General features: G+C 44.7%; 1 protein-coding gene across 1 annotated transcript; it reads left to right on the forward strand.

Annotated features, from left to right (window-relative positions):
- The first annotated feature begins 5,002 nt into the window (after nucleotides 1–5,002).
- Nucleotides 5,003–14,367, forward strand: LOC149365379 (sodium-coupled monocarboxylate transporter 2-like). The gene is made up of 7 exons (XM_089568569.1): nucleotides 5,003–5,020; nucleotides 5,238–5,326; nucleotides 5,883–5,992; nucleotides 7,406–7,473; nucleotides 8,646–8,732; nucleotides 10,123–10,286; nucleotides 14,268–14,367. Exons 1-7 carry the CDS (start codon nucleotides 5,003–5,005, stop codon nucleotides 14,365–14,367), a joined length of 636 nt encoding a protein of 211 aa, XP_089424695.1.
- Nucleotides 14,368–27,454: the final 13,087 nt, after the last annotated feature.

Below are 27,454 nucleotides of genomic sequence, written 5' to 3' on the forward strand. Positions count from 1 at the left end.
ACGCGTATTAGCATCCGCAAGCACAGTGTGTCTAAACAAGAAGTTTGCGATGACAAAGTTTGTTACAGTTAAAAAAAAACGCATGTCTTGCTTCTGGGGAAAAAACACAGCCGCAAATTGTGCAAATTTACATTTTATCTGGTTTTAAGAAATATGGGGGGGGGGAGGGGGGGGGGGGAAGGAAATGGATGGCAGCGACAACCGCAAGAAGCGCCACCTGCCTGACCCAAAAAAGAGAGGAAAGAAAGGAAAAACAGAAAGAAGAAGAAAAGGAGATGAGGCCGCTCTGTAGAGGCATACAGAAAAATTAAGGTCACAGGGATCGCTTTTACTGAAGGCATTTAAAACAACACGAAACAGCTGTCACGAAATCTGATCGTGTTGACCTGATGCGTGCAAAATTTTTCGGCGCCCTTCGCTGAAATACCTGCCTCAGAACGAAAGGTGTACCACGTGTTCGACAGTCACCTTCTAGTTTTTGCATTATGCATAGAGCCCAGCACCATCCCAATTTAAGCGCGCTGCTTCTCGGTAGCCAATCAGGTGTGCTCACAAGATGCGCCTGAAGCTTTTTAATTACTGATCATAATTAACGGAAAACTATACACTGTATGCTCCTTCAAACGATAGGTATAAAACCCATAACCTTCTCTTTATACGCAAGTTACCTGATTTAAAGACATGTGTACTGTTCTGGATGCTTCAAAATCCTAAGGCGCATACGGAAAGAACAACAGCCGTTGTAAACATGGGTCATGGCTTGAGGGTCTTGTAGTACTCTGCTTACCAATCACAACAGCAAACGAAATCGGCTTTTTAGTGGTTGTCCATATCAAAAAAACCAGACATAAAATTTTTTGATCTGATAATTTCATATTGTGATATGATCCTTCTTCAGGCCATGAGATAAGCTTTAACAACGGAATACGTTTTAGTCGAGGAGTAATTCTGTGCAGCAGTCACGAATGTGGGCGGAGCTTCGCTGCAGACTTAAGTCGTATCCGATTATAGCACGTTCTCGTCTGAGCAAAACTTAGATCTCATTTCGGCACCATATGTACTTGCATGGTTTACCAAGTAATTATGGCACCTGCAGATTCCGGTAAACATTAGAACACAATGAGGGCTCGTTTACATGCGCTACAGACGAGATTTACGCGCGCTGTGGCTTTGACGTTGGTGTCAGGAGAGCGCTGCTAATGTTCGTTAAGAGTGTGAACGTTCAACTCAAGTGAGCGTGCTAACGTTTATAATACCTCCTGATGTTGACAGCCGAAAATGAGCTCGAGAATATGTTAGTGCAAATGAAGCAGGATCGAGTGGGACCACATCTTTAGAGCGCTCCAGTCATTACCCCTGAATAACGGAATTGAGTGGGCGAGTTGGTTTTCCATCTTGACAGTGAAAGCGCTCAAAAGGACAAGGACGACAGAAAAGGAAATACATACAAAGGGCTTACTTTCAACTGATTTTATTTCATGCGAAAAACAACTTTATACTCATAGTAATCACTTGCGCATGCTTACAAGAACATTACCAACGAGTGATAGCTGGCACGTTCTTTCAGATAACCGGCATGCCCGATGTAAGATAGGACATCTCTTTATCAGACAACAAAATTGACGGAGCACTTACGCAATCATCGCCCTACTGGCCGCACGTAATCACGGAAAGTCTAGTGAGAATCGTCACCTCGATTATGTTTGTTTATATTATGAGATACCTTATGGAGCTCGTCGGCTCGTAAAATGGATGTGCACTGTAACCGCTGTAACGCTTTGTCTGGCCCAGCTGCCCCAGAGCTCCGCCGCTAAATTTAGCGCGTGCGGTGACGCCCTCGGACACCCCGTGGACGGCCTTCGAACTAGCGGCGCGAGCCAAATTCAAACGATGAGACCTGAAACCCCACGAATATTCAATTTCGGTTCATTTGAGGAGCATGTGTGGTGTTTTCTAGGTCGTACTTGGTGAGCCTTGTGCTATCGCCAAAACAAGGCTGGGCATTGCCTAAGCGTCCGCTAACTTCTTTCTTTTTTTTTTCCACTCCGTCAGGGAGGTCTTAGAAGTGTCGTCTGGGCCGACTGTGTGCAGGCGCTTATTATGACTGCCGCACCTTTGATAATCATCATCAAGGTAATCTACGATTCTTCTCAAAGCGTCAGTACATTAAGAAGCATGGACGATTTCGACGTCAAAGCCTATTTCTTTCGGTAAGCCACTGCGCCGCATCCTCGCCATGCCTCTTTAATTAACATTTAGCACTAGCTCAGCTGACTTGGTCTCGAATGCTACGGATTGCTGCATTTGCTAACTTGCCTCATGCGCACCGCTTACCTCGTTCGTTTTAGAAAGTATTCCGAAAGCACCTTTATCACCAAGCTTGCATGGCGCAGAATTAATACGAGAGTGTTTCATGTTTATTATGTTTTCTGTGCGTCTGTATAGTGTTTATTAACTAATATAGACTTCAAGAGGAAGGTGATAAATTTACTTGGGGTTCAGGTGAACCGTTCGGCACAGTTATCTGTCCTTATTCATGTGCTCCAGGACGCTTGAAAACGATAAAAACAATGTGCCGATTTCGAATTCAATTCTTAATCGTATAATGTATTATTCGTTAAGCGAAGAACATGCTATCACGTATAAACTGCAACTCAGTATCATCGAAGCAATATCCGCAGGCTAAATTTCTAAGTTTCTTCTGCTTTTATTTACCTGTCATTTACGTTTCCCAACATTCCCGTTTTTCAACATTCCGAGGTTAGCGCTTGCGCCGTACTTTCCTGCCAGATGCAGATTACTCAATTCAATTTTGCTCATGTGTACGCTTTCTTTTTTTGTTTAAAGAGCGAAGCTACGCGAAATGTACGATCCTTGGAATGGAAAGAAAACGCCCTATTTTTTTACTTTTCTCTCTGCCTTCCACGTAGAACGGACATGGACCTCACGACCGATGAAACTGTGTGGGCTGCTTCGTTCGCGGCGTTTCCTTACCAGCTGCTGAGACTGGGCTTGGACCAAATGATCACGCAGAGATTTTTAGCAGCGAGATCTCTCAGGGAGGCTAGAATGTGAGTCAGCGAGCACTGTACAGATCCTTGCAGTCAGTGCCAAGTATGCGAGAAAACAGTTTGAACAGTGCGGTATTCGATATAAAGCCCCAGAGTCATTTCATTACAATATGTGGTGAAAGCCTATATTTAGTCAACCCAATGTTTCTAATGCTTAGCGATGTGCATAGTAGAAAACGGATAGATTTCTGCGTCGACGCTGGGAAGTCACTTTTATTTACATGTAATATCACAGATATGTGAGAAGCGCAGCCAAAAAGCCTATAGAAGGCTTTGCGAAGGGTCTGCGCCTTTGTACAAAACTTGGCGATCATAAACAAGACAGTAAGCAATTGGTTCTTTTCACAACAACAACAGGAGACAACGGCATTTTCACATGAAGCTGACAGTAACAGCGGGAAAAGAAGGAACACTGGCCGATAAAAATAAATAGCATGCATGCAGTGCACAAAAGAAAGAAATAGTCAGATTTTACAGCAATACACAATTTGGGCAAAACTCCAAATAAAAATGCGCTTTATATGGTATAAATCCTCAGGTGTATTAGAAAAAACTGGTAAATTATAAGTTATCACTTTACGTCCAAAATTCTTTGGTTTATGCGGAATGTAAAAACGATAATGGGTGCGCGTATCATAATTGTGGGACTTGTGCTCCAGGCTGAGCATTGCTTTAAAAAACATGGCTGGATTATCAGCGGCTGCCCTGTAGCGTCTTAATAGTGTATTTTTACATAGTTGCGCTATTGGAATCATTGGCCACGAGTTATATGTGCGCGTGCGTGAAATGCTTCATTCATAAACAAGAAGAACCTTCGTTTTCCACTGCATTATGACGGGCAGCTGACGCGGCATCTTCTCCCTTCTAAGCATCAACAGAGCGCCATGATTTTTACGGAAGGCATCCTTTAAATTAGCGACGTATATTAATCATCATCCTCATCAGCTTGACTACGGCCACTTCTGGGCAAAGGCCTCTCCCAATTTCTCCCCAACGCACGTTATCTTCCCTTTAATAGCATTAGCCTATAATTCCTTTCCTGCACATACAGCTTTATTTCTTCTTGGACTATAATAAGGGAGTAATTACTCATTGACATCCACCCGAGCGCAGCCATACGGATACAAAGGAAAGCTATACAGCTTCCTCATAAACTTCGTAGTTAAAGAAAAATTCGTCCTGCTCCGGGGTTCGAACCCGGGACCACCGCTTCACCGGAGCAGTCGCTCTACCAAATGAGCTAACCGGGACGGCAAGCTTGCGGTAGGGCGAGAGCGAATTGATCAATAACTCGAAGCGGGAACAGTGTTGGTCAAATGTTTAGGGGAATCCCCCAAGGTGGAGTAGATTTGTAATAAGGGAGTAATTACTCATTGACGTCCACCCGAGCGCAGCCATACGGCTACAAAGAAAAGCTATACAGCTTCCTCAGAAACTTCGTAGTTAAAGAAAAATTCGTCCTGCTCCGGGGTTCGAACCCGGGACCACCGCTTCACCGGAGTCGCTCTACCAATTCTTAAGTCATGTGAATGCTTTTCACGGCCACAATGCCTCACAACAAGCAAAAGCTACACCCGCAGCATGAATTTTTCTGTATTTTCTTCTGACATGTGGCGGCATATGTGGATACGAGCAACCACGCCTAAAGCATGAATGGGAAACACATTTTCCAAACACGTTTTCTGAGAATGCATGATCAACTTAATGACTTGTCGTGTGGGATCCTAGGGAAGACATGATTTTTGTTCTCGTGTGCAAAAACAAGTGTAGGTTTCTTTCCGTGTAGCTAGTGACCAGGCCAGCCACAAGTAGCTTGTGAATCGGCGTTCAGGGGGCCGCTGGCCTGCCACGCGTACTTCAGTCCTGCGGTCTCAACATAGCGTAAATCACAATTTTCACCTTTGTTGTCAACACCTCTGCTTATGTAACGCATGGTGCTCGAAGAAACGGTAGCCTACCAATCCGAATTCTTTAAACAGCCTGCCCTTGATACACCCGTTACACCCATAGCCTGAAACTAATATAACCGTTATTAAGACGCCCAGCTAAGATAATCCTCTTAAGACATAGCCCGGAAATTATATAACCACTATAAAGAAACAGAGTTAAGATACTGCTCTTTCTTGTCTCAACCACACGGGTGATAGTTGTCTTTCTGTCTTCCAGATTGTACCCTACTACGTCAGCAAAAGCGCCGGTGCCATTGATGGAATACGTGGTTTGTTCCTAGCAGGAGTTGTGAGCGCGTCGATAAGGTACGCGCCTTGGCTCCCTGTGCTCTTTGCTGCAATTTATCTTTGTTTTCTTAGCTAGTGTTCCAACCTATAATTTTCTACTATCCCATGCATCTTCTCCTAACCTTCGAGATCCGTTCGTCCCGCGCAGTAGCCGTTTGTTGTTCAATCTACAAAATAGGTGTCGTGCCCAAGACCTGATCTTGTTCATGGTTTGAGGTATAAAGTGGCGTGGTCATGAAGTTCTCTAATTCATTATTCCATTATTATTATATTTATCTATATAATCCATTTTTGACATCTGTTGACCAGTGACCTTGGCCGTGGATGCTAAATAAATCTATCATCATCAACATATTTAGTCCATGCTTCTGGTGTCTTATCTCCAACCATGATGTTTCAAAAGTCTAAGCGGAACTTTTCAACATACTTTGATTCGTTACGCTCCCAATCTTCAGCTTGCTGAAGCGAGTGCTCGAGTTTACTGCAGATGACGATGTCTGCATGTCTGCCTTTACTGCGTGAATGTTCAAGCGGGTGTGTGTTTAGTCCCACTGTTTCTTTCTCCGCATTTCAGCACAGTGTCTTCCATTGTGAACTCGCGCGCAGCCGTGCTGTTTGTGGACATTGTGTCACCCAACTTCCGCGTTGCCGAAAAGAAGTCTGCTCTGGTGGTGGCTGCTCTCGGTAAGTTCTTTTTTTTTCAATAGCTTCTTCATATTTTGCTCGTTGTGTATCTCATTCGGGTTTGCTAAGAGCTATCAGTTATCCTCCGTCAATTTGGAAGACTGAGCAGATACATCGCTGACACCCAAAATAAAAGAAAATGTTTGGTTTGGTTTATGGGGTTTAACGTCCCAAAGCGACTAAGGCTATGAGAGACGCCGTAGTGGAGGGCTCCGGAAATTTTGACCACCTGGGGTTCTTTAACGTGCACTGACATCGCACAGTACACGGGCCTCTAGAATTTCTCCTCCAAAGAAATTATAGCCGCCGCGGCCGGGATCGAACCCGCGTCTTTTGGGTCAGCAGCCGAGCACCATAACCGCTGAGCCACCGCGGCGGCAAAAAAAGAAAATGTGAAAAGGGCTTGCACAAGTGTAGATTTTGATAAAAGTGTTCGGCTCATAGGGTTCGCATTTGGTCACTGTAGTGAGATATAAGTGAGGCGCATCTGAATCTCCAGATGTTCTCGGGGGTGAGCGCGATAGGTCAGCTCAAACTCCGGCGGTATGGCACTACAGGGGTTCTGCTAGTCTCCTGTCACTCGGTTCGACATCGAACCGCATGGCCCGACTACTGTGAGAAAAACTTCAGGCTTGTGCGCAGTTTTTGGGTGCGGAGTCACCGTATCACGTTTAATAACGTGGAATATACGTCGCACAGGTGCAACCTCAAAAGTTTTATGCTCAATCGAGAAACGCCAGCGACAGGTTGGTCTTGCACATCTCGCTTCGCGCTGCGACTGCCACAAAGGGATCGACCATAAAGGCAAAGCAACAGACTGACTCGACGCCATACCGTCGTGATTTCCAAGCAACCCCCTCTTCCACCCCTTATCGAGCCAAGATTGCATCCACTTCCAGTTACGCCCATGTCACCATGGCCAGCAGTTACATGCCCAGCTGGACCACGTGTCCGTAGATGGCGCATTTTCGAGAGTGTGTCACTTATGACTCGGCTCACGCAGATTACATTCGCTGATCGGCAGCTGACCGCTGGACGTTGCGACGGTTGCGAAGGTTGCGACATACTAAATATTAAGACACCGTTAGCTCCGAACGAAGCACCTTGTTCACATACTTCTGTGAAGGTCATACCGCTATAGACTGAACAAGAATCACGATAATAATCAAAGTGAAACCAAATTCAAAACAGATAGTGCAGCATTCAGAATTTGATTAGCACAGTGGAACATAGAACGTTCATTGCGCACCGCGCTTTGGCATTCATGTGGCGATGTGAACAGCTACTGCCCATCTTATTGCTGTCTTCTTTCTTCATTCTACGTCTTATTTGTCTTTTGACATATCTCAATGGAGTAACGAAAGCAGCCTTAATAGCATCCTTGGCACCGAAAATTCCTGTTTCCTCCTGCAGCAACAGCAAGCGGCACTATTATGACCCTCCTCGGCCTCCTGGTCCCGTATGCCGGATCAGCAGCGAGGGTAAGTTTAATACGGACGGCGTGGAACGTTGCCATGCTTTGTGTTATTCCATTTCTTTTATTGATTTGATTTGATTTGATTTATTTGTTTCCTTTGTGATACAGAAAGAGGAGCAAGAACATCGTGTCGCCCGCACATGCAGCGATTAACAAAGCATTATTCAGTTACAAATAGATCTGCGCTAAGCGATGAAAAATATTAGTCCTGCAAATTTTCAGAAAATCACGCGGCGGTCAAAATGAGAAAGCTGATGACCCGTCGGCACGAACAAAAAAGTCGTCTTCACAAGTGGTCACTAGGACGTCAACAGACTATGTGCGCTTCGAGCTATAGTCTGCGCAGAATATCGGTACAAAGTATACTGTTCAACGCGTGCACAGGTACACTTGCATTGCCAATTACCAAGTCTCTATTAAACCTCAGCAAACTTCCACGGCTTCTGTTGCGGAAGAATGTCTTTTGCTGAATGGAGATGAATGCGTCCAAGGGAACATATCATTATAAAAAATAGAGCATTAAAAGATGGTGTCACGACGAGTGAGGAGTTCGGAATATTTCCTTAAATGCTGAGGTGGAGGCTGGCCGCCGGACAGGGCAGAGTGGAAATCAGTAGGAGAGGAATTTGTCCTACAGGGGACGCCACTAGGCTGGTCATGATGGTGACGACTACGACGGGACCGATGACGGTGATGAGAGATGACTTGTTAGCAAGCGTATTTGATGCGCTTCTTGTGCTGCACAGTGCGTGCATGTGTGCCCTCCAGCGTGCTAAGCATGTATAAAAGAGAAGTAGAACCACAGTGGCAAAGGAAGTGCACCGTAAACGAAACTTCTTGCGCCACGGTTTGATGTGTCTTGTTTCGAGGTTGAAATTAGTCGTCATCATATAGTGACCAAAACCTCTTCCTTTCTCCAATGGCAAGTGCAGGCTATTACATTTTCTTTTCAAGTGGTAATCTTAGTACCTCTGCACACCTTAATTAGAACTAATGATACATGTTTAATAAGACTAGAGTTGGTAACACTCTCAGACGTGCGGGACCGTCTTAGCGCGTTGTCTCCTTGTTTCATTAAACTTGTAGTTCGATACAGTGTGTAAAAACTGCCAGCGTTATTGGCCGCCACACTCATTTTCTTCTCGTTGTTTTGCATCTTCACCCACCACCCCGCAGTTCTGCATGTCCCTGTACTCCGCCGCCTCGGGCCCTTTCGCCGGGATAGTGATTCTCGCCTTCTTATTTCCATGGGCAAACGCGAAGGTAAGAGAACGTCACACTTTTCGGCGGTTTCTAGTACAAGGAAACTAGGAACACAAATAAAGGAAAAGAAAGAATAAACTGAGCACGAGCCACCGCGTTTGAAGTATTTCCTTCAATTGTCTTTGTAGCCACCGCATTAGAGCCAGAGTTCGAAGCCATTCTTATATCGAAAAATAAAGCCAATTTATTCATTTTGTATTAATCGATTGATCGATTGATCGGTCGGTCGGTCGGTCGGTCGGTCGGTCGGTCGGTCGGTCGGTCGGTCGGTCGGTCGATCGATCTGTTTTTTTCTTTTTTCTTTACCGCCGGTGGCCGTATTATTTTCGGAGCTTCACACCAGACGAGTTATCCAGCGTATGCCTGACTCAGAGTTTTCCTAGGCAGCTCTGCTCTGCTCTCCTGGATGCCTTTTTTACCATCAGCCCTCACACTATTTATTTGGCGAACTATACCCCGGAAAACATAGCAAAGAATTTTACGGCAGTCTCGGTGTTGGCGACATAACTGAACTGTGTCGTCAGTACCGACTGCGACTGTCTGCAGTCGGCACCTGGCTACAAACGCTATCATTAAGACGTCCAAGGATCTGTCATGAAGCTCGAGTCGACATGTTTCGTACGGTTCCTCTCTGACGACTACGGTTGGCCAGTACAGATACAAGCCAGCTTCTCTCGAAGGGCTTACGATGTGTAGCCATAGATTATCTCACTTCCCGCTAGACTCCAGATTAACTGGGCTTCGTTCACGGTCATGGGCACTTCAAGCGATGAGCAGAAGTGGTGGCAAGGCATGCTAGGTGCATGCATCATGACTGACCTGGTGTCAGAGGGTCACGTTTGGTTAGTTCCTGGCCGCTGCAGCTGTATTTCGATGGAGGTTAAGCTCAAAACCACCCTTACTGGAGTTTCAAGACGAACTGAGAAGCCTTAGGAGGTCGAAATTAATCAGGCGGCTTCGATTATGTCGCATATCGAAACCCACTGGGTAAAGACTGCCCGTAAAACTCCACCGACCAGTCAAGCAGGCATTACGCGTTACCATTTGCGCCCGTCCTGAGAAGCGATACCTCTTATCTGTGTATAGTTATTGTGTGTAATTATTGTGTAGTTAATGCATATTTGCGCAACTACCTGCCTTCCGCACTTTATCGAATAGCTGGGTTAAGCCTAAGCGATTATTTCTTGACGGCTATCACGTCTCTGCAGCTTTCTTATCGATTAGAGTTTTTAACGGACTTCGAACAACAAGTGAAAGTTTTGTACTCAGAAAGAGAACAAAGTTCTACTCTCGAGTTAATCGTCTGCGATACATACCAGCGCTTTTCCGCAGCGAACTTGACCGGTCCCTCATCCGTCATTGGCATCTCTCGCATCTACTTATCTCGCAGGGTACGGCAACGGCGGCTCTGGCAGTCTTTGCCATTCAGATATGGCAGACGACCGGCCGATTTCTGTCGCGGATCGAACCTCTGAGGATGACCTACAGCTTGGAAAGGTGTCCGCTGAATTGCACGCTATACGAAGCGACGCCGTCTGTGGGAACCACCGTAAGGTGAGGCAGCTCTTTCACTACTGCATAGCGGAAGGTACTACTGGCTGGCCTTGAGCCTGGCATTGTACTTCCAGACGACAGCAACTAAGTATGCCTCTAAACATGCACGAGTTACTACACTCAGAGGTTAGTGTAGGCAAAGGTTTCTGCAGGCTTGGGCGTCCAACAACTGGTTTCAGACTCCTCTTTTGAGAAGTAAAGTGATCATGCGTACCGATTTCGCACACATTGCAGGCTGTGCACTTATAAAGTTCTAGATTGTCCAATCTTAAAGAAAACAAACTTACATTTGCAACATTCAAACGTATATGTTAGGAAATTCCGGAATCGAACACATTCGCGAATTTACCAGAGAAGCTGTCCGCGCGCTGACATTAGTTCGGAGAAGAGTGCCAGCAAACACGTTTCAAGCGCTTCTTCTGACTTTATTGCGTGTTAAAATAGACGTGAGCTGTTAGCGCCTTCTATTCGATGAGCCGCCGCTATACCCATAAGTACAAAAGTGCTTAATATTTAACGCTCGGCTGCTGCGCCTAAGGTGACAGTTTGTGGAGATGCACTCGTCCCCTGTGGTTCGCTTTTCCGCAATGCACCCTCAACTCGTTCTTTGTGGTTAGCTTCCCCGCAGTGCACCCTCCTGAGTTGTGTTACTTGTGTAACTAGTTGTGAGTTGTGTAACTAGCAGGGGAGGGCGCTCGCGTCGCAGCGGCACCAGCGCCACGGGTGGCGTGTTTGCTGCTCATGCGCGGGGGAGAGAGGGTTCTCTTCTGCTCGGCACCGGGGAAAGCGCGCGGACGTGCCGCGCGCGGCTCCGCTCTTCGTCGGTGGGCGACCTCGTGGTGGGAACATGTTCCCGCCAACCCGGCCCGTCCGGCCTCGGAGTTTTCCCTTGTCCTAGTGTGGGCGAACATTCGCTCGTAACCGTGCTGGTGAGTCGGACGTCCTCGATTCCTCAGCGTATTTTCTTGCTAGCTGGCGTTATTGTTGTCGTAGCAATAAATGCCTGTTTGTTTCAGCTAGTGTGTCGTTCCATTGTTCCCGCAGAGCAAGGCCCGCCGTGGTCAGCGTGCGCTCGGTAGCGTACGCGACCACGGGGTGGGGTCCGCACGGTGTTGAACTGTATCAGCCGCTGTTAATCGGGGAGAATTTATTTATATCTCCCCAGTTAATATACCCCACAAGTTTCATTTACGGCCGCGATGGCTGTTTTTCGATGCCTAAGCGCTAGGTCGTGGGCTCGATACCTTCATGTCGCGGGCGCATTACTGCGGAGGAAACATATATAAATTTAATGCCACTGTAAGGAATATCTATGCAAAGTGGAAACAACATAAAAAATGATATCATTTATGCCTTCTTCAGGTAGTCGCAGGATTCTTACAGGCATGTATACATCCTACCATTGAAGCGTAAAAATAAACACTTTCCTCAGTACATTATTTTGGTTTTCCGTGTTAAACTCTGCTCTGACGTCTGCTATATCTGACAAGCTATCGGTTTACGACTGTGCATTGTCGTCTACTCCAGCTGTGTCGCGAGTGGTGACAACCCGCACTGCACGCAGGTCGCAGGACGTTTTCCTCCTCTACCGGCTCTCGCCCTACTGGTGCTGCCTCCTGTCCGCCTTTTCGACAGTGCTGCTCGGACTGATGCTCAGTCTCCTGTATGGTACGCCTCTCCACATATCTCATAATCGGTCCCCGCTTGTAGTAAAGTGTAACTGCCTAGGGTGGGTGGGTCTGTCAAGAGGCTGACTAAAGTGAAGCAGGTATGTCATTGTATCTGCTTGGGATTATTTTAGATAGATAGTCGTATTGTCTGCATTCTTGCAGTTTTGCATGTTTTTTTTTTTCTTAGCCCAGGACCAAACTCAGAAATGTAGTGCACAAACCAAGCGCTGCACATCTACGCGCTTCATCTACGCAATGCAATACAGCCACATACAGCCGGGGATAAAAGTCTCAAGGACGCGTGAGCAGCAAGCAAAGCCGATTTCTATTATTAACCGCGGTATCGGAACCACTCTTGTGGAAGTGAAAGCTGGACTTGCGTTCTCTAATGTATGGCTGTGAAATGTGACCGCTAAAATAGAAGGCGCAAATTTCCTGAAACTGGTTACCAAGAGTCATAGCAAGACAGCTCGCTGACGCCACGGACACTCTGTAGCAGAGAAGGCAGTTATAACTAATAAGCGGTGTTATATTCAACATATGGAGCAAATCTCGCTGAGTCTTACCTTATATGCAGCGGTAACCGTCCTGCGATGTTTCTTTTTTACAATGAGGACCATTGAAGCAAGTCTCAAAAACAACTAACAAACTTTAAAGGCAAGGTGAAATGTTTTTTTTTTGTCAGAATTCGAAGTTATTCAAGCATGGCAATATATGACGCTGCTAAGTAAAGCATGCAAAACAGTTTCGCGCAACCAATTAAAATGGCGAAGTAATAACTGATTAAAATAGCGACGATGTTAAGGCTCCTTTGCAATGCGCGAAACAAGAGCGGGGAAACTCATGGCGACGTCAGTTTTGTCAAAATTTCAGATGTCCGCTGCCTTCGCTTGCAAATTAATGTCGCACAGCGTTACGAAGCCGACGCCAGGAAATGCGCTCTTGTTGGGAACCTGAAATTATTTTTTTGCTCATATTCTAGAGCAACAAATCTCTAGAAGTGACCTTTGCGAATGTTACAATCAAATTTAAAAGCTCTGCGTGGACCCTATAATTTACAGACAAGTTTTTAAAACTTGCTACCGATTAGAGCGATATCGCAAAGTGTGTTCTTAGCCGCCCCTACCCCGCTGACGCCAATTGGGGCCGAGCCTTCTCATTGGGTGTGCCCAAGTGACGTGGGCGAGATGGGACGAGGCTGAGTGCAGTCCCAGCCAGTGTTCTTTACCTTTTTTTTCTACCAAGTCAGCGTGTATGAGTTAAGGGGGGAGAGGAGGAACATCATTTTAAATCCCTGATATCTTCAGTGTTAACCGCGCTGGCTTAAAAAAGCTTGCAGTGCTATGACCAGTAATGGAACACCGACCACTCATGCCTTTTCCTAAACCTCAGTAGATAACATTCCATCATCATTATCATCAGCCTGACTACGCCCACTGCAGGGCAGAGGCCTCTGTCATGTCTCTCCAATTAACACTGTCCTTTGCCATATCATTTCATGGTCTCATTGACAGCTATCGCTGCTAACTATTTTATCCGAGTGGCAAACCCTCACTGACACTACGGTTCGTGTTCGACACATCTGGCTGTTTTGTAAATTTTACAGAGGGACACAACGAGATGCAGATGCATGTCAGTTAATAGTCATTAGTCCCAATCGTGGTGACAGCCATTGAACTGTTGAATTACACATTCTGTCCTCCACTGAAAGCAAAGGTCAAACGTTAATAGAGTATTTCTTTTTCATTCAGCTAAACGCGATGGCAGCGTCGAAAAAGCCCTTCCCCTTTCCACTCCCACGATGCTGTCCTTCTGGCGACGTTTGGGATTGCTTCGATATTCGCCAAAGGTAAGGAATTCACGATATTTGTTTGGACGCGAAATAAATCCAGGGTTTGGGCAGCAGCATGCGACTCATAAGTAGACCGCCTTCTCGCTCGCAGATCGAAAATATTTAATATATCTTCAACTTTTCTCTCATTAGCGTGACATCACCTTATCAACTTGTCTCAGACCTCTTCATAAACTGAGACAGCGCCCACAGACTGTAAACGTCGCAAAAATAAACGAGAATTTCATTTCTAGACGTAGAAGGGTCAAGTCCATTTTTTGCCTTTTGGCTTCTGCATTGTTCTTAACGCTTTTCTCTCCTTCGCTTCCGTTTCTCAGTTCGCTTCCACAAATAATATTTTCGCAGTCTCTCACCCTTCGTGTTTTTTTTTTCTTCTCAATTCCGTGAGCACAGCGCTATCTTCTTTGTATTCACCTATTGTTCCAGCAACACATTTCTGAAAATTCATTTCCTTTGCAGGATGATGGCTACGTCGCAGTCATCGGAAAGGGCTATGAAGCACCGCCATTCGAACTGCCTCCGGGGCAATGGAAAAGAGCGGGTTTTCTCGCCAACTTGAAAGCAACGGAAACGCAAAGGCCTGATCAAGCGCATAAAACTCTTTTAACGTGAAGAAAAACCGAAAAAAAAACACGAGATCGGTACTTGTTTTTAAAACATCACGTGGTCACAGCCCGCAGACATCAGCGCCACTTTGGGGACGCTTGAATTTAGTTTTTTCAGCGAGCACAAAGAGGAGAACTGGTGTTTGACTTGGGCTGAGAGATATTGTGACAACGCACTATTACGTGAATGCTGTTCCCATGAGCAACCAGCGACAAAATAAGCCGGGGCGCACGACAGGTGGCAAAATCCAAACTAGAGTCACTAGACAAGTTATCCAGTGACTTTAGGCCAAACTTTATCGCTGCGCCATCCGACGATGCACGTCTTGTGTAGAGATCTTGCTGTGTGCGTGCGCGTCTTTTCGTAGTCGCAGCCGTGTCTTTTTCCTTACTTCCATTGAATAAACTGGTGATACGCCGCGCCAGGCGCGAAAGGTCGCTGTTTTTTTTTACCACCATGTCACGTGCGCAATTCCGCGGCACACGAAGGGCGATAAAGCGTGCGATGTTCGCTTCGACACAACTCTTTCCTGTGCCTTACAGAGTTGCTTATCACCTTATCTTACTCCGGTTTTATGGCACCGGTCGCCCGCAGATAAAACGAGCAACCGGCCACCCTCCACACCCCCAACCTACCCCCCCCCCCCACACACACACACACATACATGCACATACACGCAGGAACTCTAAACTTCCCGGCTAGAATTGTCTTTATATGTCGAGAATCTAATGTCTTCATATGTCGGTCTCGACTTCGAGAAAATTACCCCACTCGTAACCCCTCCCAGCACTACCCCCCCCCCCCTCCCGCCAAATTAAAACTCGTTTTCTAACATTCCTGCCTTCCTTCACGCCAGCGACACTGTGACGCCAGCTGACGCTGAACATTCGCATTTTGGACCGATAGGTATTCTGCGAGTTTTTTATGCGTAGCATATTGCACTCAGTTCAGCCCTTGGGCGCGGCCGGGCAGCCACCAAACCACGTGACGTGACGTCACGACTGCCGGAGGAAAAGCTGGGCCCCAACTCGCGCGGTCGCGCGCGGCCGCAGCCACCACCTGACTCCCGCTAAAACAAAAAAAACTGCTAAGCATGGTGGCGGTTGCCACCGCCCCGTTTCAAAGGGGGCGCTCCTATCCATCCATCCATACGTCACGGAGGAAAAGCTGCTGAGAAAATCGAGTGCCGCCAAGCAATACCTCGCGCAAAAAGACCGCGCAATATGCAACGCATTCTTGGCTTAACCAAGCTAAGCCTGGGCATCTTTTTTTTTTTCGACGTTGTTCCACCTGCAATGCATCATCATTTTCAGAGCGCAGCTCTTAGGCGCCAGTTCGATCCTGCGTTGAGTGGCATGGCTCAACACCGGCCGCGGCGTAACCGAGGGAACGACCACATCGGATAAATACAAGGGAGCGAACGCAGAGGACGGCGATAGCGAAAACAGCTCGAGGACGAAAGCGGTATTGTGAACGAAGGTCGCGCGACGGCCACCAAGCACAAACAAAAAGAAAGGAAAAAAGTGTGCTGGAGCACGCTCGGAGGCTCTGGCTTCCGCTAGCGCGTCTCAGCACACGGCCCTTCTCCTCCTCTCCCCGCCACCTTGGCGAAGCTGTGCGCGCGGACTCGCGGTTCGAGATGGTTCAAGGCCTCTCGCGAAGACAGGGTGAAGGAGAGACAGTTTGACGCCAGCAGCGATATCTTGCTCCCGTCACTGCCCGTTTCCGGAAATTTCGTGCTTAGTTTAACGACATCGTAATGTGCTAGCACCCTCGGAGTGCGACAATCGCCTCTCCCTTCTACCCCCCCCCCCCCCCCCCTCCTTCTCGGTCTAAATGAACTCCTTATCGAAATCACCATGCTGAAAGGCAGTTGTGCCAGCCGTTGCTCGTGCTATTTTTCCGCGCCTTTTTAGCTAGCATGTGCGGAATCGACCTTCTCCCGTTTGCGACCGTTTGTACTGCAACAGGAATGTGTGACGTTTTGTGTTGCGTAGCCTAAAAGCAACTTTGCTCGCTGCCGATGATGGTCTTCATAGAAGCTTTCAACGACCTGGTCATCAAGGCTGGATGTAGGCCTGTGACCCCTTCATTCTGTACCTCTTATGATTAACTGCGATAATTGCCGTTTAATGCAGCAGAATTTCTTTACGCTGGTCATTAACGGTCGTGGGGAAATCAGGCATTGGCAAACAAAAAGAGGTATACTATCATAGAGGTATACTATCATTCACTTACAATTACATACAATTCAAGAAACATTGCGTATGGTCTACGTTCCGTTGCCCTATCTACTGCAAGACCCAGAACAAATTATGGTAAACAAACAACAGATTATCAAATTATAACACTGTGTAATGCCTACCAGTCTCTTATTCAGATTGCTTTATAAAGTTATAGTGTGTCTGTATTTAAGAAAAAACTGAAGAATCTTTTTCCCCCTGGTTAAATTTCAGCTAACTCTGTGTACTTAGTTTTTCGAGTGTGTGTGTGTCTTCCTTTTTTTTTGAATGTGCATATTATGAAATGTTTTGTTTATTGCTAATTGATGTTTATTATTGTCTATCATTAACTATTTTCTATTGTGATAATGTTGCTGATTGGTTTTTATATTTTGTCCATTCGGCCACCGTTTCCAGGATGTGTAAATCGGGGTGTAGGCCTTGTCAGGAGGCATGCTTCGTCTACCTCCTTTAGCCTCACCTCGAGGGCATATTGTAATAATATGGCCAAATAAACCTGCTACTACTACTACTACTACTACTACTACTACTACTACTACTACTACTACTACTACTACTACTACTCTGCTGAAAAAAGTTGTATGATGCAATAAACTCATACAGTTTATCATAGAAATATCATAGACTTATCATACAAATCATAAAAAATTATCATTCAAATGTCATACATTTCTGTAAAATTATAGTCATCATAGAGATGTCATAGAATATCATACGAGTTGTATGATATATCATACATATTGTATGATATTCTATGATGAATCATCTATGAGGTTATTGCATCATAGAACTTTTTTTCAGCAGGGTACTACTACTACTACTACTACTACTACTACTACTACTACTACTACTACTACAACAACAACATAGAGGTATACTATCGGCGTCAAATGAAATACGAAATACGGAGCACTTGGCCTAAGGTCCATTTTACGCCGTCTGCCTGTGACCATCAGAAAGAGGCGTGCTCATCCGGTTTGCGATATGCATTCCTTCCGTCGTCTCCAACTTACGCAACGTGGTATCGCTAGCGTCTTCGGCTGTGGACCTCGCGGGAGAAGCGAGAGCTCTTATCTCCCAGGATTGCATCTCTTTGGTGTTGCTTCTATCATCCCCCTGTTATCAGCGTCTGTTTGCGCTGTGAACAAATAAAGGCCGACCGGTTCTCTGAATTAAAAGAACGAAAGGCTCTTACCGCATCGCAATACATATTGTGATGGCCACTGCATTAAAGCAATCCTGCCTCAACTATGGCAGGGTAGACATGCATATATAGCAGGAAAAGCACACCTTGTGTTGTCGGCTCACCGAATTCGCTGACGCTTGTCCCAATGAGTTGACAACGTTGACTCGCTAGGGAACATCAAGCAACGCCAGTTCTCCGTAGTCCATGAAGCATGGTGTTGTGCGAACACAAGCCTTGATTTTCTATTTGCTTCTGAGACAGCTGGCTTCTGCGCATGTATACACGACTTCACAGAATAGCCTCATGAAGACGACGTCTAATGGCTGACGTGCTAGCACACCAATGAAAAGTGTCATTAACACACGGGCCGTACGCTGGATGTGTCTGCTGCAGCGGGCTCAAAAGTTGGTCTCGATTCTTGCCGGTAACCCGCTCTCCGTGCACACGAAACATGTTTCCAGTCCGTCCAACATCACAGAATGCCTGACAGATTCTGGTAATTGTAGACAGTGAACGATCTGCTTCCTTTGCGAAGACGCGTTGCTGCACGCCGGGACGGTAAAGAGAAACGATTCGCGCTCTCTTTTCGGGCTGTATGCTGACGCGTGAATGTTCGATTCCAATGTATTCGAGCTTTTCTGGTGGCGATAAAGTTGTGCTCAGTGCCAGGAACAGGTGATTCAGCAACGGCCATGTTGAACACCAACCGCAACCCGATTGGTCCTTTTCAATGTTCGCATCGCAGCCAGACGCTGATAACACGACGATGATGGAAGCAAGATCATAGCGCTGCAGGCCTGCGCAGTGATAATTTTTAGAACGCTTTACTTCATAAATTTTGGGCCGTTTCTAAGCGTGTAGACGAATATGGCCCTTTATAGGTCATCAAGCGCAATTCGCGACATGTATTGTACACGCAAAAAAAATTCAGCTTATTCGACTTATAAAACGACTTCGTAAATAGCGTCATTCTACAGACAGCAGACAAAGCTGCTTGGTATTCCCTCTCAAACCGACGCTGAGAATAAAAAATAAATGACGCAGGGACCTTCTGCTTCAGCGAGACCCTGGCAAAATTTCTGAAAGAAAACCCACCAACGTTCTGGCAGACCAACACACAGGCTTCTCATGACTCGTCAGCATTTGTTATCGATGAAGAACTTTGCTCCAACCCTTTATACACCACGAAAGCATTCAACAATGGCTTGAATACTGCTTTAATCACTTTTCCAGTACTCCGGAGAATTTAAATTTCCTATTATGATTTTCTAAGCGCTCTGCTATCTATTTTTTTATTTATTTATTTAAGAATACTGTAGCCCTCACTTGAGGGCCATAACAGAAGAGGTTTTTCTTTTAATTTTCGAGGAACAAAATTTCAGGCACCGACAAGGCACAAAAACATAATCAAAACACGAATACAGGACCAGAGGTGACCGAAAGACAAAAAAAAAGCACCAACAAAGTACACGCGAATCTTAACAAAGATGAGAGAAATCATAGCAGCATGATCGGTTGTCAATTCCCCCGTTGCCTGTAATATAATTCCAAAAGGTTCTCAAACTCTGACATTTTGAGCTGTGACAATGCATTCCGCAAGACAATTCCACACATTAATACATGAGGGGAAAAAAAGAGTTTTGAAAAGCACATAGGTGGGCTCTGTACGGTCGTATTGCGGCACTGTGGTTTAAACGCGCACTGTGTTTTAGAGGGGGGGGAGGGGTGAATATATGTTTCTTTGTTTATTTTTAGTTGATTCCTGGTGATTTGGAAAAACAGTTTTAACCGTTGTTTTTCTCGTTGTGTTTCGAGGAGTTCCAGGTCGCAACATTTAAGCATGTCTGTTACAGAATCGGTCTTCCTATAACGCGAACATACAAAACGCACTGCGGTTCTCTGAATTTTTTCGACACAACTAAATGTTCTGGGCCAGAGTGCATGCATAATACGTTTTGAAATAGATACACCACTCAGATGCACCGAGTGGTGTGCGCGCTAGTTAGCTATAATTAACCGGAAGTTACCGATACATCTAATCTTCCTGCCGTATAAACGCGCTAACATTGTGTCTCATTTGTGAAAAAAAAAACATATTAACGCTGATACCCTTACGCAGTGAAGAAAGTAGTTCTTAAGCAATTTGCAGTAGGAAGAACTTGTGGTCTAATATGATGACAAATATTGCTCGCTATTGTGTAAAATGTCTTATATTATCTACCCATGAAGCTCATGCGCAAGTTTTAGCGCAGTAAAAAAAAAAGTTAGGTTCAAAAAACTAAAATATACAACATCTTGTGTTCACTACTCTAGGCCGCTTCCGCTCAGAACAACCATGCTTGATGCCATATTTATTGATGACTCTAGAGCTGTCCAAACGTGTATCATAAAAAGCTTCTTTATAAACTAAGTGTGACATTTAGCAGCACTAAAAATTTTAATTGGGTGGCAGATTGCTTACATCTAAGGCCGCAGTTCGTCCCTTTAAACAGTGACCATTTCGACCGTTTTAACTGCGACAGGGTGAAAGGCTCCATTCACCAGAAAATCCGCCGTTGGCGTTGTCGGCTCTGTGAGCGAAAAATCACCGGCGATCCCTAAAGTGGGATCCCCGGAGAGCAACCCAGGAGGCAGGTGGGTCGCCTAGGTCACGTGACCTTGAGGCGTCATCACAACCTGCCCACCGCATTGTGAGCAAACTGCTCATCGTGGCAGGTGGCATCTAAATTAATGATTGGTCGTTCTGGACAGCCACCTGGACAGCACAAGGTTCACCGCTGGGAGCACCTACCATCGCAAGGCAGTGGCGCATCGCTGAACCACTGCACCACTGCGCCAGGAGAAGGGTATGAGGACTCCGCGGGATCTATGAATGAAAAGTAGAGAATGACCTTCTGCATATATGAGAATTAACTGATTACGCTACCGAATCATACCCTTAAGGCCGAGCTTAAGTGTTACCTCCATTTTTTTATTCACAATTTATATTAACGGCGTTACCACAAATGTAGCGTAGCAGCCACGCTCACACTGTGGTGAACTTTGGTGAAAAGAAGACAACGACGCAGAGGTAAAATCCAAGAGAGGACGCAGAGGTGTGAAGCTCGTTCACGACCCGAACGATTGGCTGGACCGCTGTTGCATGTTGTAAAGTGATATAGATTTAGCTGAGCCCTAACCCCCTCTTACATGTGGTGGAGACTACTATACCTTCCCCCTTTCAACCTGGAACTCCGCACCTTAGCTACGACGTCCGTTATGCCCGAAGTCACCAGCTAGACAGCCCCCACCTTTCGCCCACCATCCTTTGTTCTGTCGGGTTCTGGCAGCGCGACCCGAGCGTCTTCAGTGGCGCCAACGACCACGATGTCGACGACTGGTTGACTTCGTACGAGCGTGTCAGCGTTTACAAGTGGGGCGATGCCACCAAGCTCTGTAACGTTCTATTCTCTCTTACTGAAGTGGCTGGTTTGTAGTTCCGAAATCATTAGGCCGACTTGCCTACCCTCAAGACCAGTTCCTCAAAGGCATCCGGCCGCCGAGCTGTGCGAAAACTGTGTACCGAGCAACGCCTCCGCGGTGGCGCAACATCGAAAATGTTGCCGACCTGTGCAAGCGCTCAACCCACCGATACCTAAGACCGATAAAATTAGCAACAGTAATTAAAGACACTCTTGGGAAACTGCTCCTATACGCAGATGATTGTGTGATTTATTCAGACCACAAATTCTCATCATAAGAAGGTACTAAAAAAAAACAGTGTTTCTTGACAGATGGCTCTTAATTGCAGCAAAACACTAACAATGCCACCCACTATTAATAAAAGAGCAGCCTATTTCATTCCTTTACAGAACCATGGTAAATTTCCAGCTCAAGTCATTTAAGTCAAGTGCCTTGGTGTTACCATTACATGTAACCTAAAATGGCGCATACGCAAAGCAGCAATGAGTGGTGCACATCGAAAACTTTGCTTTGTTAAACATGCGCTAAAGCATTCTGCTAAAAAATGTAAACAGCCTACACATCTTTAATAAGTCCTCTACCCAAGTATGCGTGAACAGTATGGTAACCGAATCTTACACTGGACATTGCAATATTAGAATCTGTTTTGAAAAAATGCGATTAGGTTTAGGTTTATCCAATGACGTTTCTCTCGTGTGTGGTGCCGTATTCTATAGCACTAATTAATACAGGTAATAAACGTTGTTGCCTTTCCACCATCCTGAGAACAATCAGTGACGAAACGGGGTTTGAGTGTAGCTACGTAAGGCGCCACGCAAAGCACAGTTTACTACTAGTGAAAAGCGGTTAGAGTCTTGAATACATAAATAAAGTAGCATTCTGTGCATTTGTTCTTTATTTCAAGGCGCCATGTTTGGCATTACTGTGGGGATACAAAGAAAGTTAACTATTCATAGAAAAAAAAACGAGGAGAAGGTTTTTAACACAGCCCAAATAAAAATTTAACAGCCACTAAAACTACTAGTGGAAAGTGAATGATAACAGTTCACAATACGTTGACAAATGTTTCAAAGCCGACAATATTAGAAGTGGCAAACGGCAAATGGTTCCTTCTCTCACCGTTCAAGAATAGAAAGATATTGTTAAAATCAGTTCTCCGCTCACGTTATAGTTATGGGCGAAAAGCTGCTACTTATAGTTAGAGGAAAAAATGATTTTGACAATCGATATTACTGCTGCAGAGATAAATTCTAAAATAATTATAAATTGAGTTAATTACTACAAAATAATCGGCGTGCCAGAGCTAAGTTGAACCAACGGGTTTCAGAAATACATGTATAGAACTCGTTCAGTTTATAGTAAACGTCGTCATGACAGAGAACAGCAGTATATGCGACTTCTTACTAACGTGATTACCTAGCGTTAATTATTTAATGTTGACCTCTAAAGAAATGGAAGTTTGAGGAACCCTGCAGAACAACAAGCTTAATTGCTGTCTTTTTTTTATTCGAGGTGTTTGCCATTAGGCATAATATAAATGGGAAAGAAAGTTATAAGAATGAGTGTAAACAAGCCTTGCAGCAAAACAATGCATTGCATTGCATTTCATTGCTGTCAATGGGCGTGCGTTCATAAAGCGACTTGAACGCCGAGAAGTAGGGAACGTTTAAAACTTCCGCAATAAAAGCTACCTTCGTGAAAATGCAGCTCCCTCCAGTTCCTTTCACCGCTACGACAATTTTAAATGAAAAAATTAAGTCAGCGTGGCAGTACAATCGCGTATTTTAGACGGCGGCAAATATGCTGCTTCAGTTCATTTCCGCAGCACGCGTCTGCCTGCTTATGTCACTTTGGAGGCAGCTGAAATAAACTATAAACCTCAGAACTACCTCCCAACAGAGCCAATTCAATTCTGCCTATCACACTCAGAGAGAGAAGAAGAAACAAACAGCCAAACAAACAAATGTAAATAATACACAACACATTTTTATTGCCTTCAAAACAAACAAGATCAGTACTTTCACGCAAGCTTTGCACATCACACTCGTTTGCTTCTGCAGGTGCGCGCGCGCTCTGAAAATAAATCAATAATGTCTGTTCCCTGATTCTCTTTGTTGAATTGCTTCGTTGCTTAAAACAAATTTTGTTTCTAAAAATTATGTGTCATGAAGGGTGAAGCCGTTATCACACAGAAGAGCTAGGGAATTACTATAAGTAAAGCAAGTCAACTCCAAAGAGAAAAACGAAAAGTTAACAGCACTTAATGGCTTGCAACATGTAAACAATAATTACAGATCAAAAGAGCAAGACCAAAATTAACAATTCACAGGAGATATACACGTAGGCAAGGTGATGCAAAGAAGAAAACGGAATAGGATTTAACTCATAAAAACTGATTGCGACAATTTATGTCGAGTGATGAATAAAAAATGTTCGTCTGAAAATACAGAGACCAGTACGAGAGATGACGCTGCTGGATTATGGATACCTGCTTTTCTCTGGTAACATTGTCTTATCCCTGGTATTTAGTGTTGAATGGCAACGAGTAATTGGGCGCAAAGGGCACGTCGTAAATAAAAAGGTAACGCTCAGGCCACACTTAATCTCGAAAGATTTAACTGCTAATTGGAAATTTTAAGAGCGTTTTCCAGCAGGCGCCAACTCGCGCAAGCGCGACAAGCTCAAAAACAGCTTTATGTGCACAAGGCCCTTGACAACGTAGAATACAAACAAAATAACAATAATAAAGTAAAAAAATTCCTCGCACCTGGCTGTATCACCTCTCCTTTATAAAAATGGTAGACTTCTTAAAGACTCCGTTCGCTTCCTTAGACATTTACTTTTGTTTATTCGTAGTCTTAGACTATAGATAGACACAAGCCTACTAAAAGTGTATGGCCATATATCAATAGATTGATAGTGGGCTGTCTATTTCTATTGTCTGTAGACCAATCTATAGATTTGTCTATAAAAATCTATAGACTTTATTCATAAAAGTCTATGGACAGTCGATAGACTCTCGAGAGAAATTTTTGTAAGGACTGTAGGAAAAAGCATTTGCATCAGCTGACCATCAGCTCTACAACCGAAACGTCTCTACTGTTCTCTCTTCGTTTCGCCATAGCAGTCAGTGCCGGGCGGACACCAATCACCTGCCTCTTGGGATAGCATATACCGCATTTACTCGCGCAACAGACGCGCTCGCATAATCAGCTCACTTCCATGCTTTGGCTATCACAATATGAATCCCCCCCCCCCGCGCGTCGTAAACGCACCGCATTTTTATTTTTTTATTTTTTTTTTTGGGGGGGGGGGCAGTTAGCCTGGGAGGGTAGCGAATGCTAGCAGCAGGTTTTTTTTTTTTTTTAACATCAGAACAAGTACGCGATTATATAATGCGCAATTTGTCTAATGTCAAGACTGCTATATCTAACCCAACACGACGAACAGCGAATAAAATTCTCGGCGAGGAATCCGTGAACCAAAATAAACCACACCTGCTAGCAGACTGCTTATTTCTTCGATCCGCTATATTACGGACTGTAACAACTCGTTGCGGCGGGGCTTCACACTGAATGCTGAGAGTTGTGCTACAAGGAAGTCTAGTTCTCTTCTCGACATCATTACGGGACACTATGCGAGTTACAAATGCGGGTTTAAAACGAAAGTTGCTGACTATGCTCTCTAGCTCGGAGACCATGCGAAGAGTGCGTTTTGTTTTACTTTGGATGAACATGAATGAACATATATACCTGATGAAGTATTAATGCCACCAGCATGCTTTTTAACCTTTTGTGGCTTCAAATTCTTGCTGTATATTTTACCCCACGTAATGAACGCACCCCTTCGCCATTTTTTGAGATTTTTAGGAAAAAATCCGCGTTCATTATGCGAGTAGATATGGTAGTCATTGTCTTTTAACGCCCGCGGTGGCGCTGTACTGTTTTCCTAAGCTGCCTCCAGTGTAGAACGGCGCCTACTGCATTGGCAATCTCACCGTACCGTCTCTAACGTTTCCGTTCTGCAACGAGAATGAAAAAAAATTAAAGAAAGCCACATCCAAATGCACAAGCGAAAAAAGAAATCACAAGTCCAGCTGAAGAGCAAAAAGTGATATGGCTGAAAACTGCTTGACTCCAGCATTTCTGTTCTGCCACTGCAGCAGTTCAGGTAGAAGCCGCGACACACTGAAAACAGGATGTATCAACCACCAATTTTCCTTCGGAAGCATTTGGTAACTTGCTGACAAGCGTAGAAGGACGTAAGCAGTTTGTACATCACGGTGGATTTCTGCTGCATATTCAAACAAAGCCATGCTCGAGAAGATTTGCGATCAATGTGACAAGTGACGAGATCAAAGTTGCTTCAGACATCCATAACTGGAGACGCTCAGGTAATCAAGTTCAAGGGGAAAGAGCGTTTTCACTGGATGGAAACGGTGTCAGTGTCTGCTGATGCTTCCTAATACGTGGACACGTATAACTTTTGGCTATTGCATGGCGCGTGCGACACTTTGTATGCCTTTTTGCTTAGGATAGTTTGTGATTTATAACCACAATGAGCAAACTCTGCTGTGGCATCTCCTCCTAAACACGGCTACGACGTTTAGGCCTGTGCTCTTAATGGCGAGAAACATGTCCTTATTCCTGAACATGCAGCGCTGACAGACGAGGAACGAAGGAAGGACGAGACAGACAGGGCGATTGTTGTGACTTACTGCTGTACTCTACGAAAATGTTAATTGTTTGCGTATAAAAAGAATGGTGCTATCGTGACCAAACGCAGATGCTTTAAAAACCAAGAAATAGAGCTCACGACCGACGATCACAAAACAAGCATAACGGGACAGGTGCTGTCTTGGTGCTCTGCGGTCACATCTCTGTATTTTTGTGCCTTAAAAGAGTTGTGAATTGATATGTATTACTAATCAATCAGGGGCTCAAATATTCAAAATTGCAGCGGATATTAAAAGCTAAACAACTGATATTGGTTCACGTTCCAGAACGATACGCATCAGCACACACCCATCACTGAGTTATTAAAAGAATATAAAGCACATATACAATTCAGGTCAGTCCGTAGGTCGAACCAGCAGAAAGATGCAGAACTCTCTACTGTCGTTACATTCGGACTCAGCAGGTTCTCACTTGGAGGTGCTGTTCGCAGATAGATAGATAGATAGATATTCCATTTATTTCCATCATAGATGGGGGAGGCGAGGCATAAAACTGCGATAGCAGCTTGACAAGTCCTCGTCTCCTACAAAGCAGCAGCAGTACACGCCGACAACCCGACACATATTACATCGAAAAATGAAAAGAGAAAAAATAAGAGAAAGAAAAAGAAATATATATGATAAAGTATTGAATGTACCGTTCGTACAATAAAAAAACGGTTAAAAAAAAGAACGTACGACTTGCACACACCAAAAGCACACCCTTCTTAACAAATTGATAAGAAAGGTATGTACACTGAACGCAGTCCTTTTCATGCGAAAAAGAAAAGTGAATACAAGTATCTAAGTTTCAAGAAGGTTAGATACTAATATCAGACAAGGAAGCATTGAACACTGTAAATACACTGCAAAGAACAATGTAATGGTAAAAAGGAGCGCACAAATGCAATACAACAACATAAAGACGACATTGGTTGATAGTTCATATTTAAGAAAGCATTCACATATGTATGCATTCAAGACAAGTGAATTAGGCAAAGCTTAAGTATGAGTAAAAAATATTCAGAACATACAAAGGTAGCGAAAAAGAGAAAAAAAAACGGTGCATTACAAAAAAAACAGATTTCAGTTCATTTGGATTAAGATCAAGGATATCAATGTTATCCTTTTGGTAGGTGTTTAGTATATTAGGAATTCGATATATTAGTGTCTGAAATCCATAATTAGTCAGGAAGGAATGCACTTTCCAGACTCGAGATTGCGTGTGGGGTAGCGCGATGGACCTTTCATGGCTAAATCAGCGAACCTTATTAAACTCTTGCATTTAGCTTACTTTTCCCTGATAAGCCCAAGGCACAGGTGATAATTGTACATGTTTTCAAAACGTGTTATGCCAATGTTTTACATTACAGAGTATATACCACAGTCGTATTGCGAGCGTGCAATGATTCTAATAACCCTTCGCTGTAATATA

The sequence above is a fragment of the Amblyomma mixtum genome, chromosome 1 (assembly GCF_055824585.1).
Source record: "Amblyomma mixtum isolate Tamu chromosome 1, ASM5582458v1, whole genome shotgun sequence".
Lineage (NCBI taxonomy): Eukaryota > Metazoa > Arthropoda > Arachnida > Ixodida > Ixodidae > Amblyomma > Amblyomma mixtum.

Excerpts from the sequence above, each read along its gene's own strand:
- LOC149365379 (XM_089568569.1), top strand. Across the intron at positions 5,327-5,882 it reads GTTGTGAGCGCGTCGATAAG|CACAGTGTCTTCCATTGTGA; the intron begins GTACGCGCCTTG and ends TCCGCATTTCAG. Across the intron at positions 7,474-8,645 it reads ATGCCGGATCAGCAGCGAGG|TTCTGCATGTCCCTGTACTC; the intron begins GTAAGTTTAATA and ends ACCACCCCGCAG.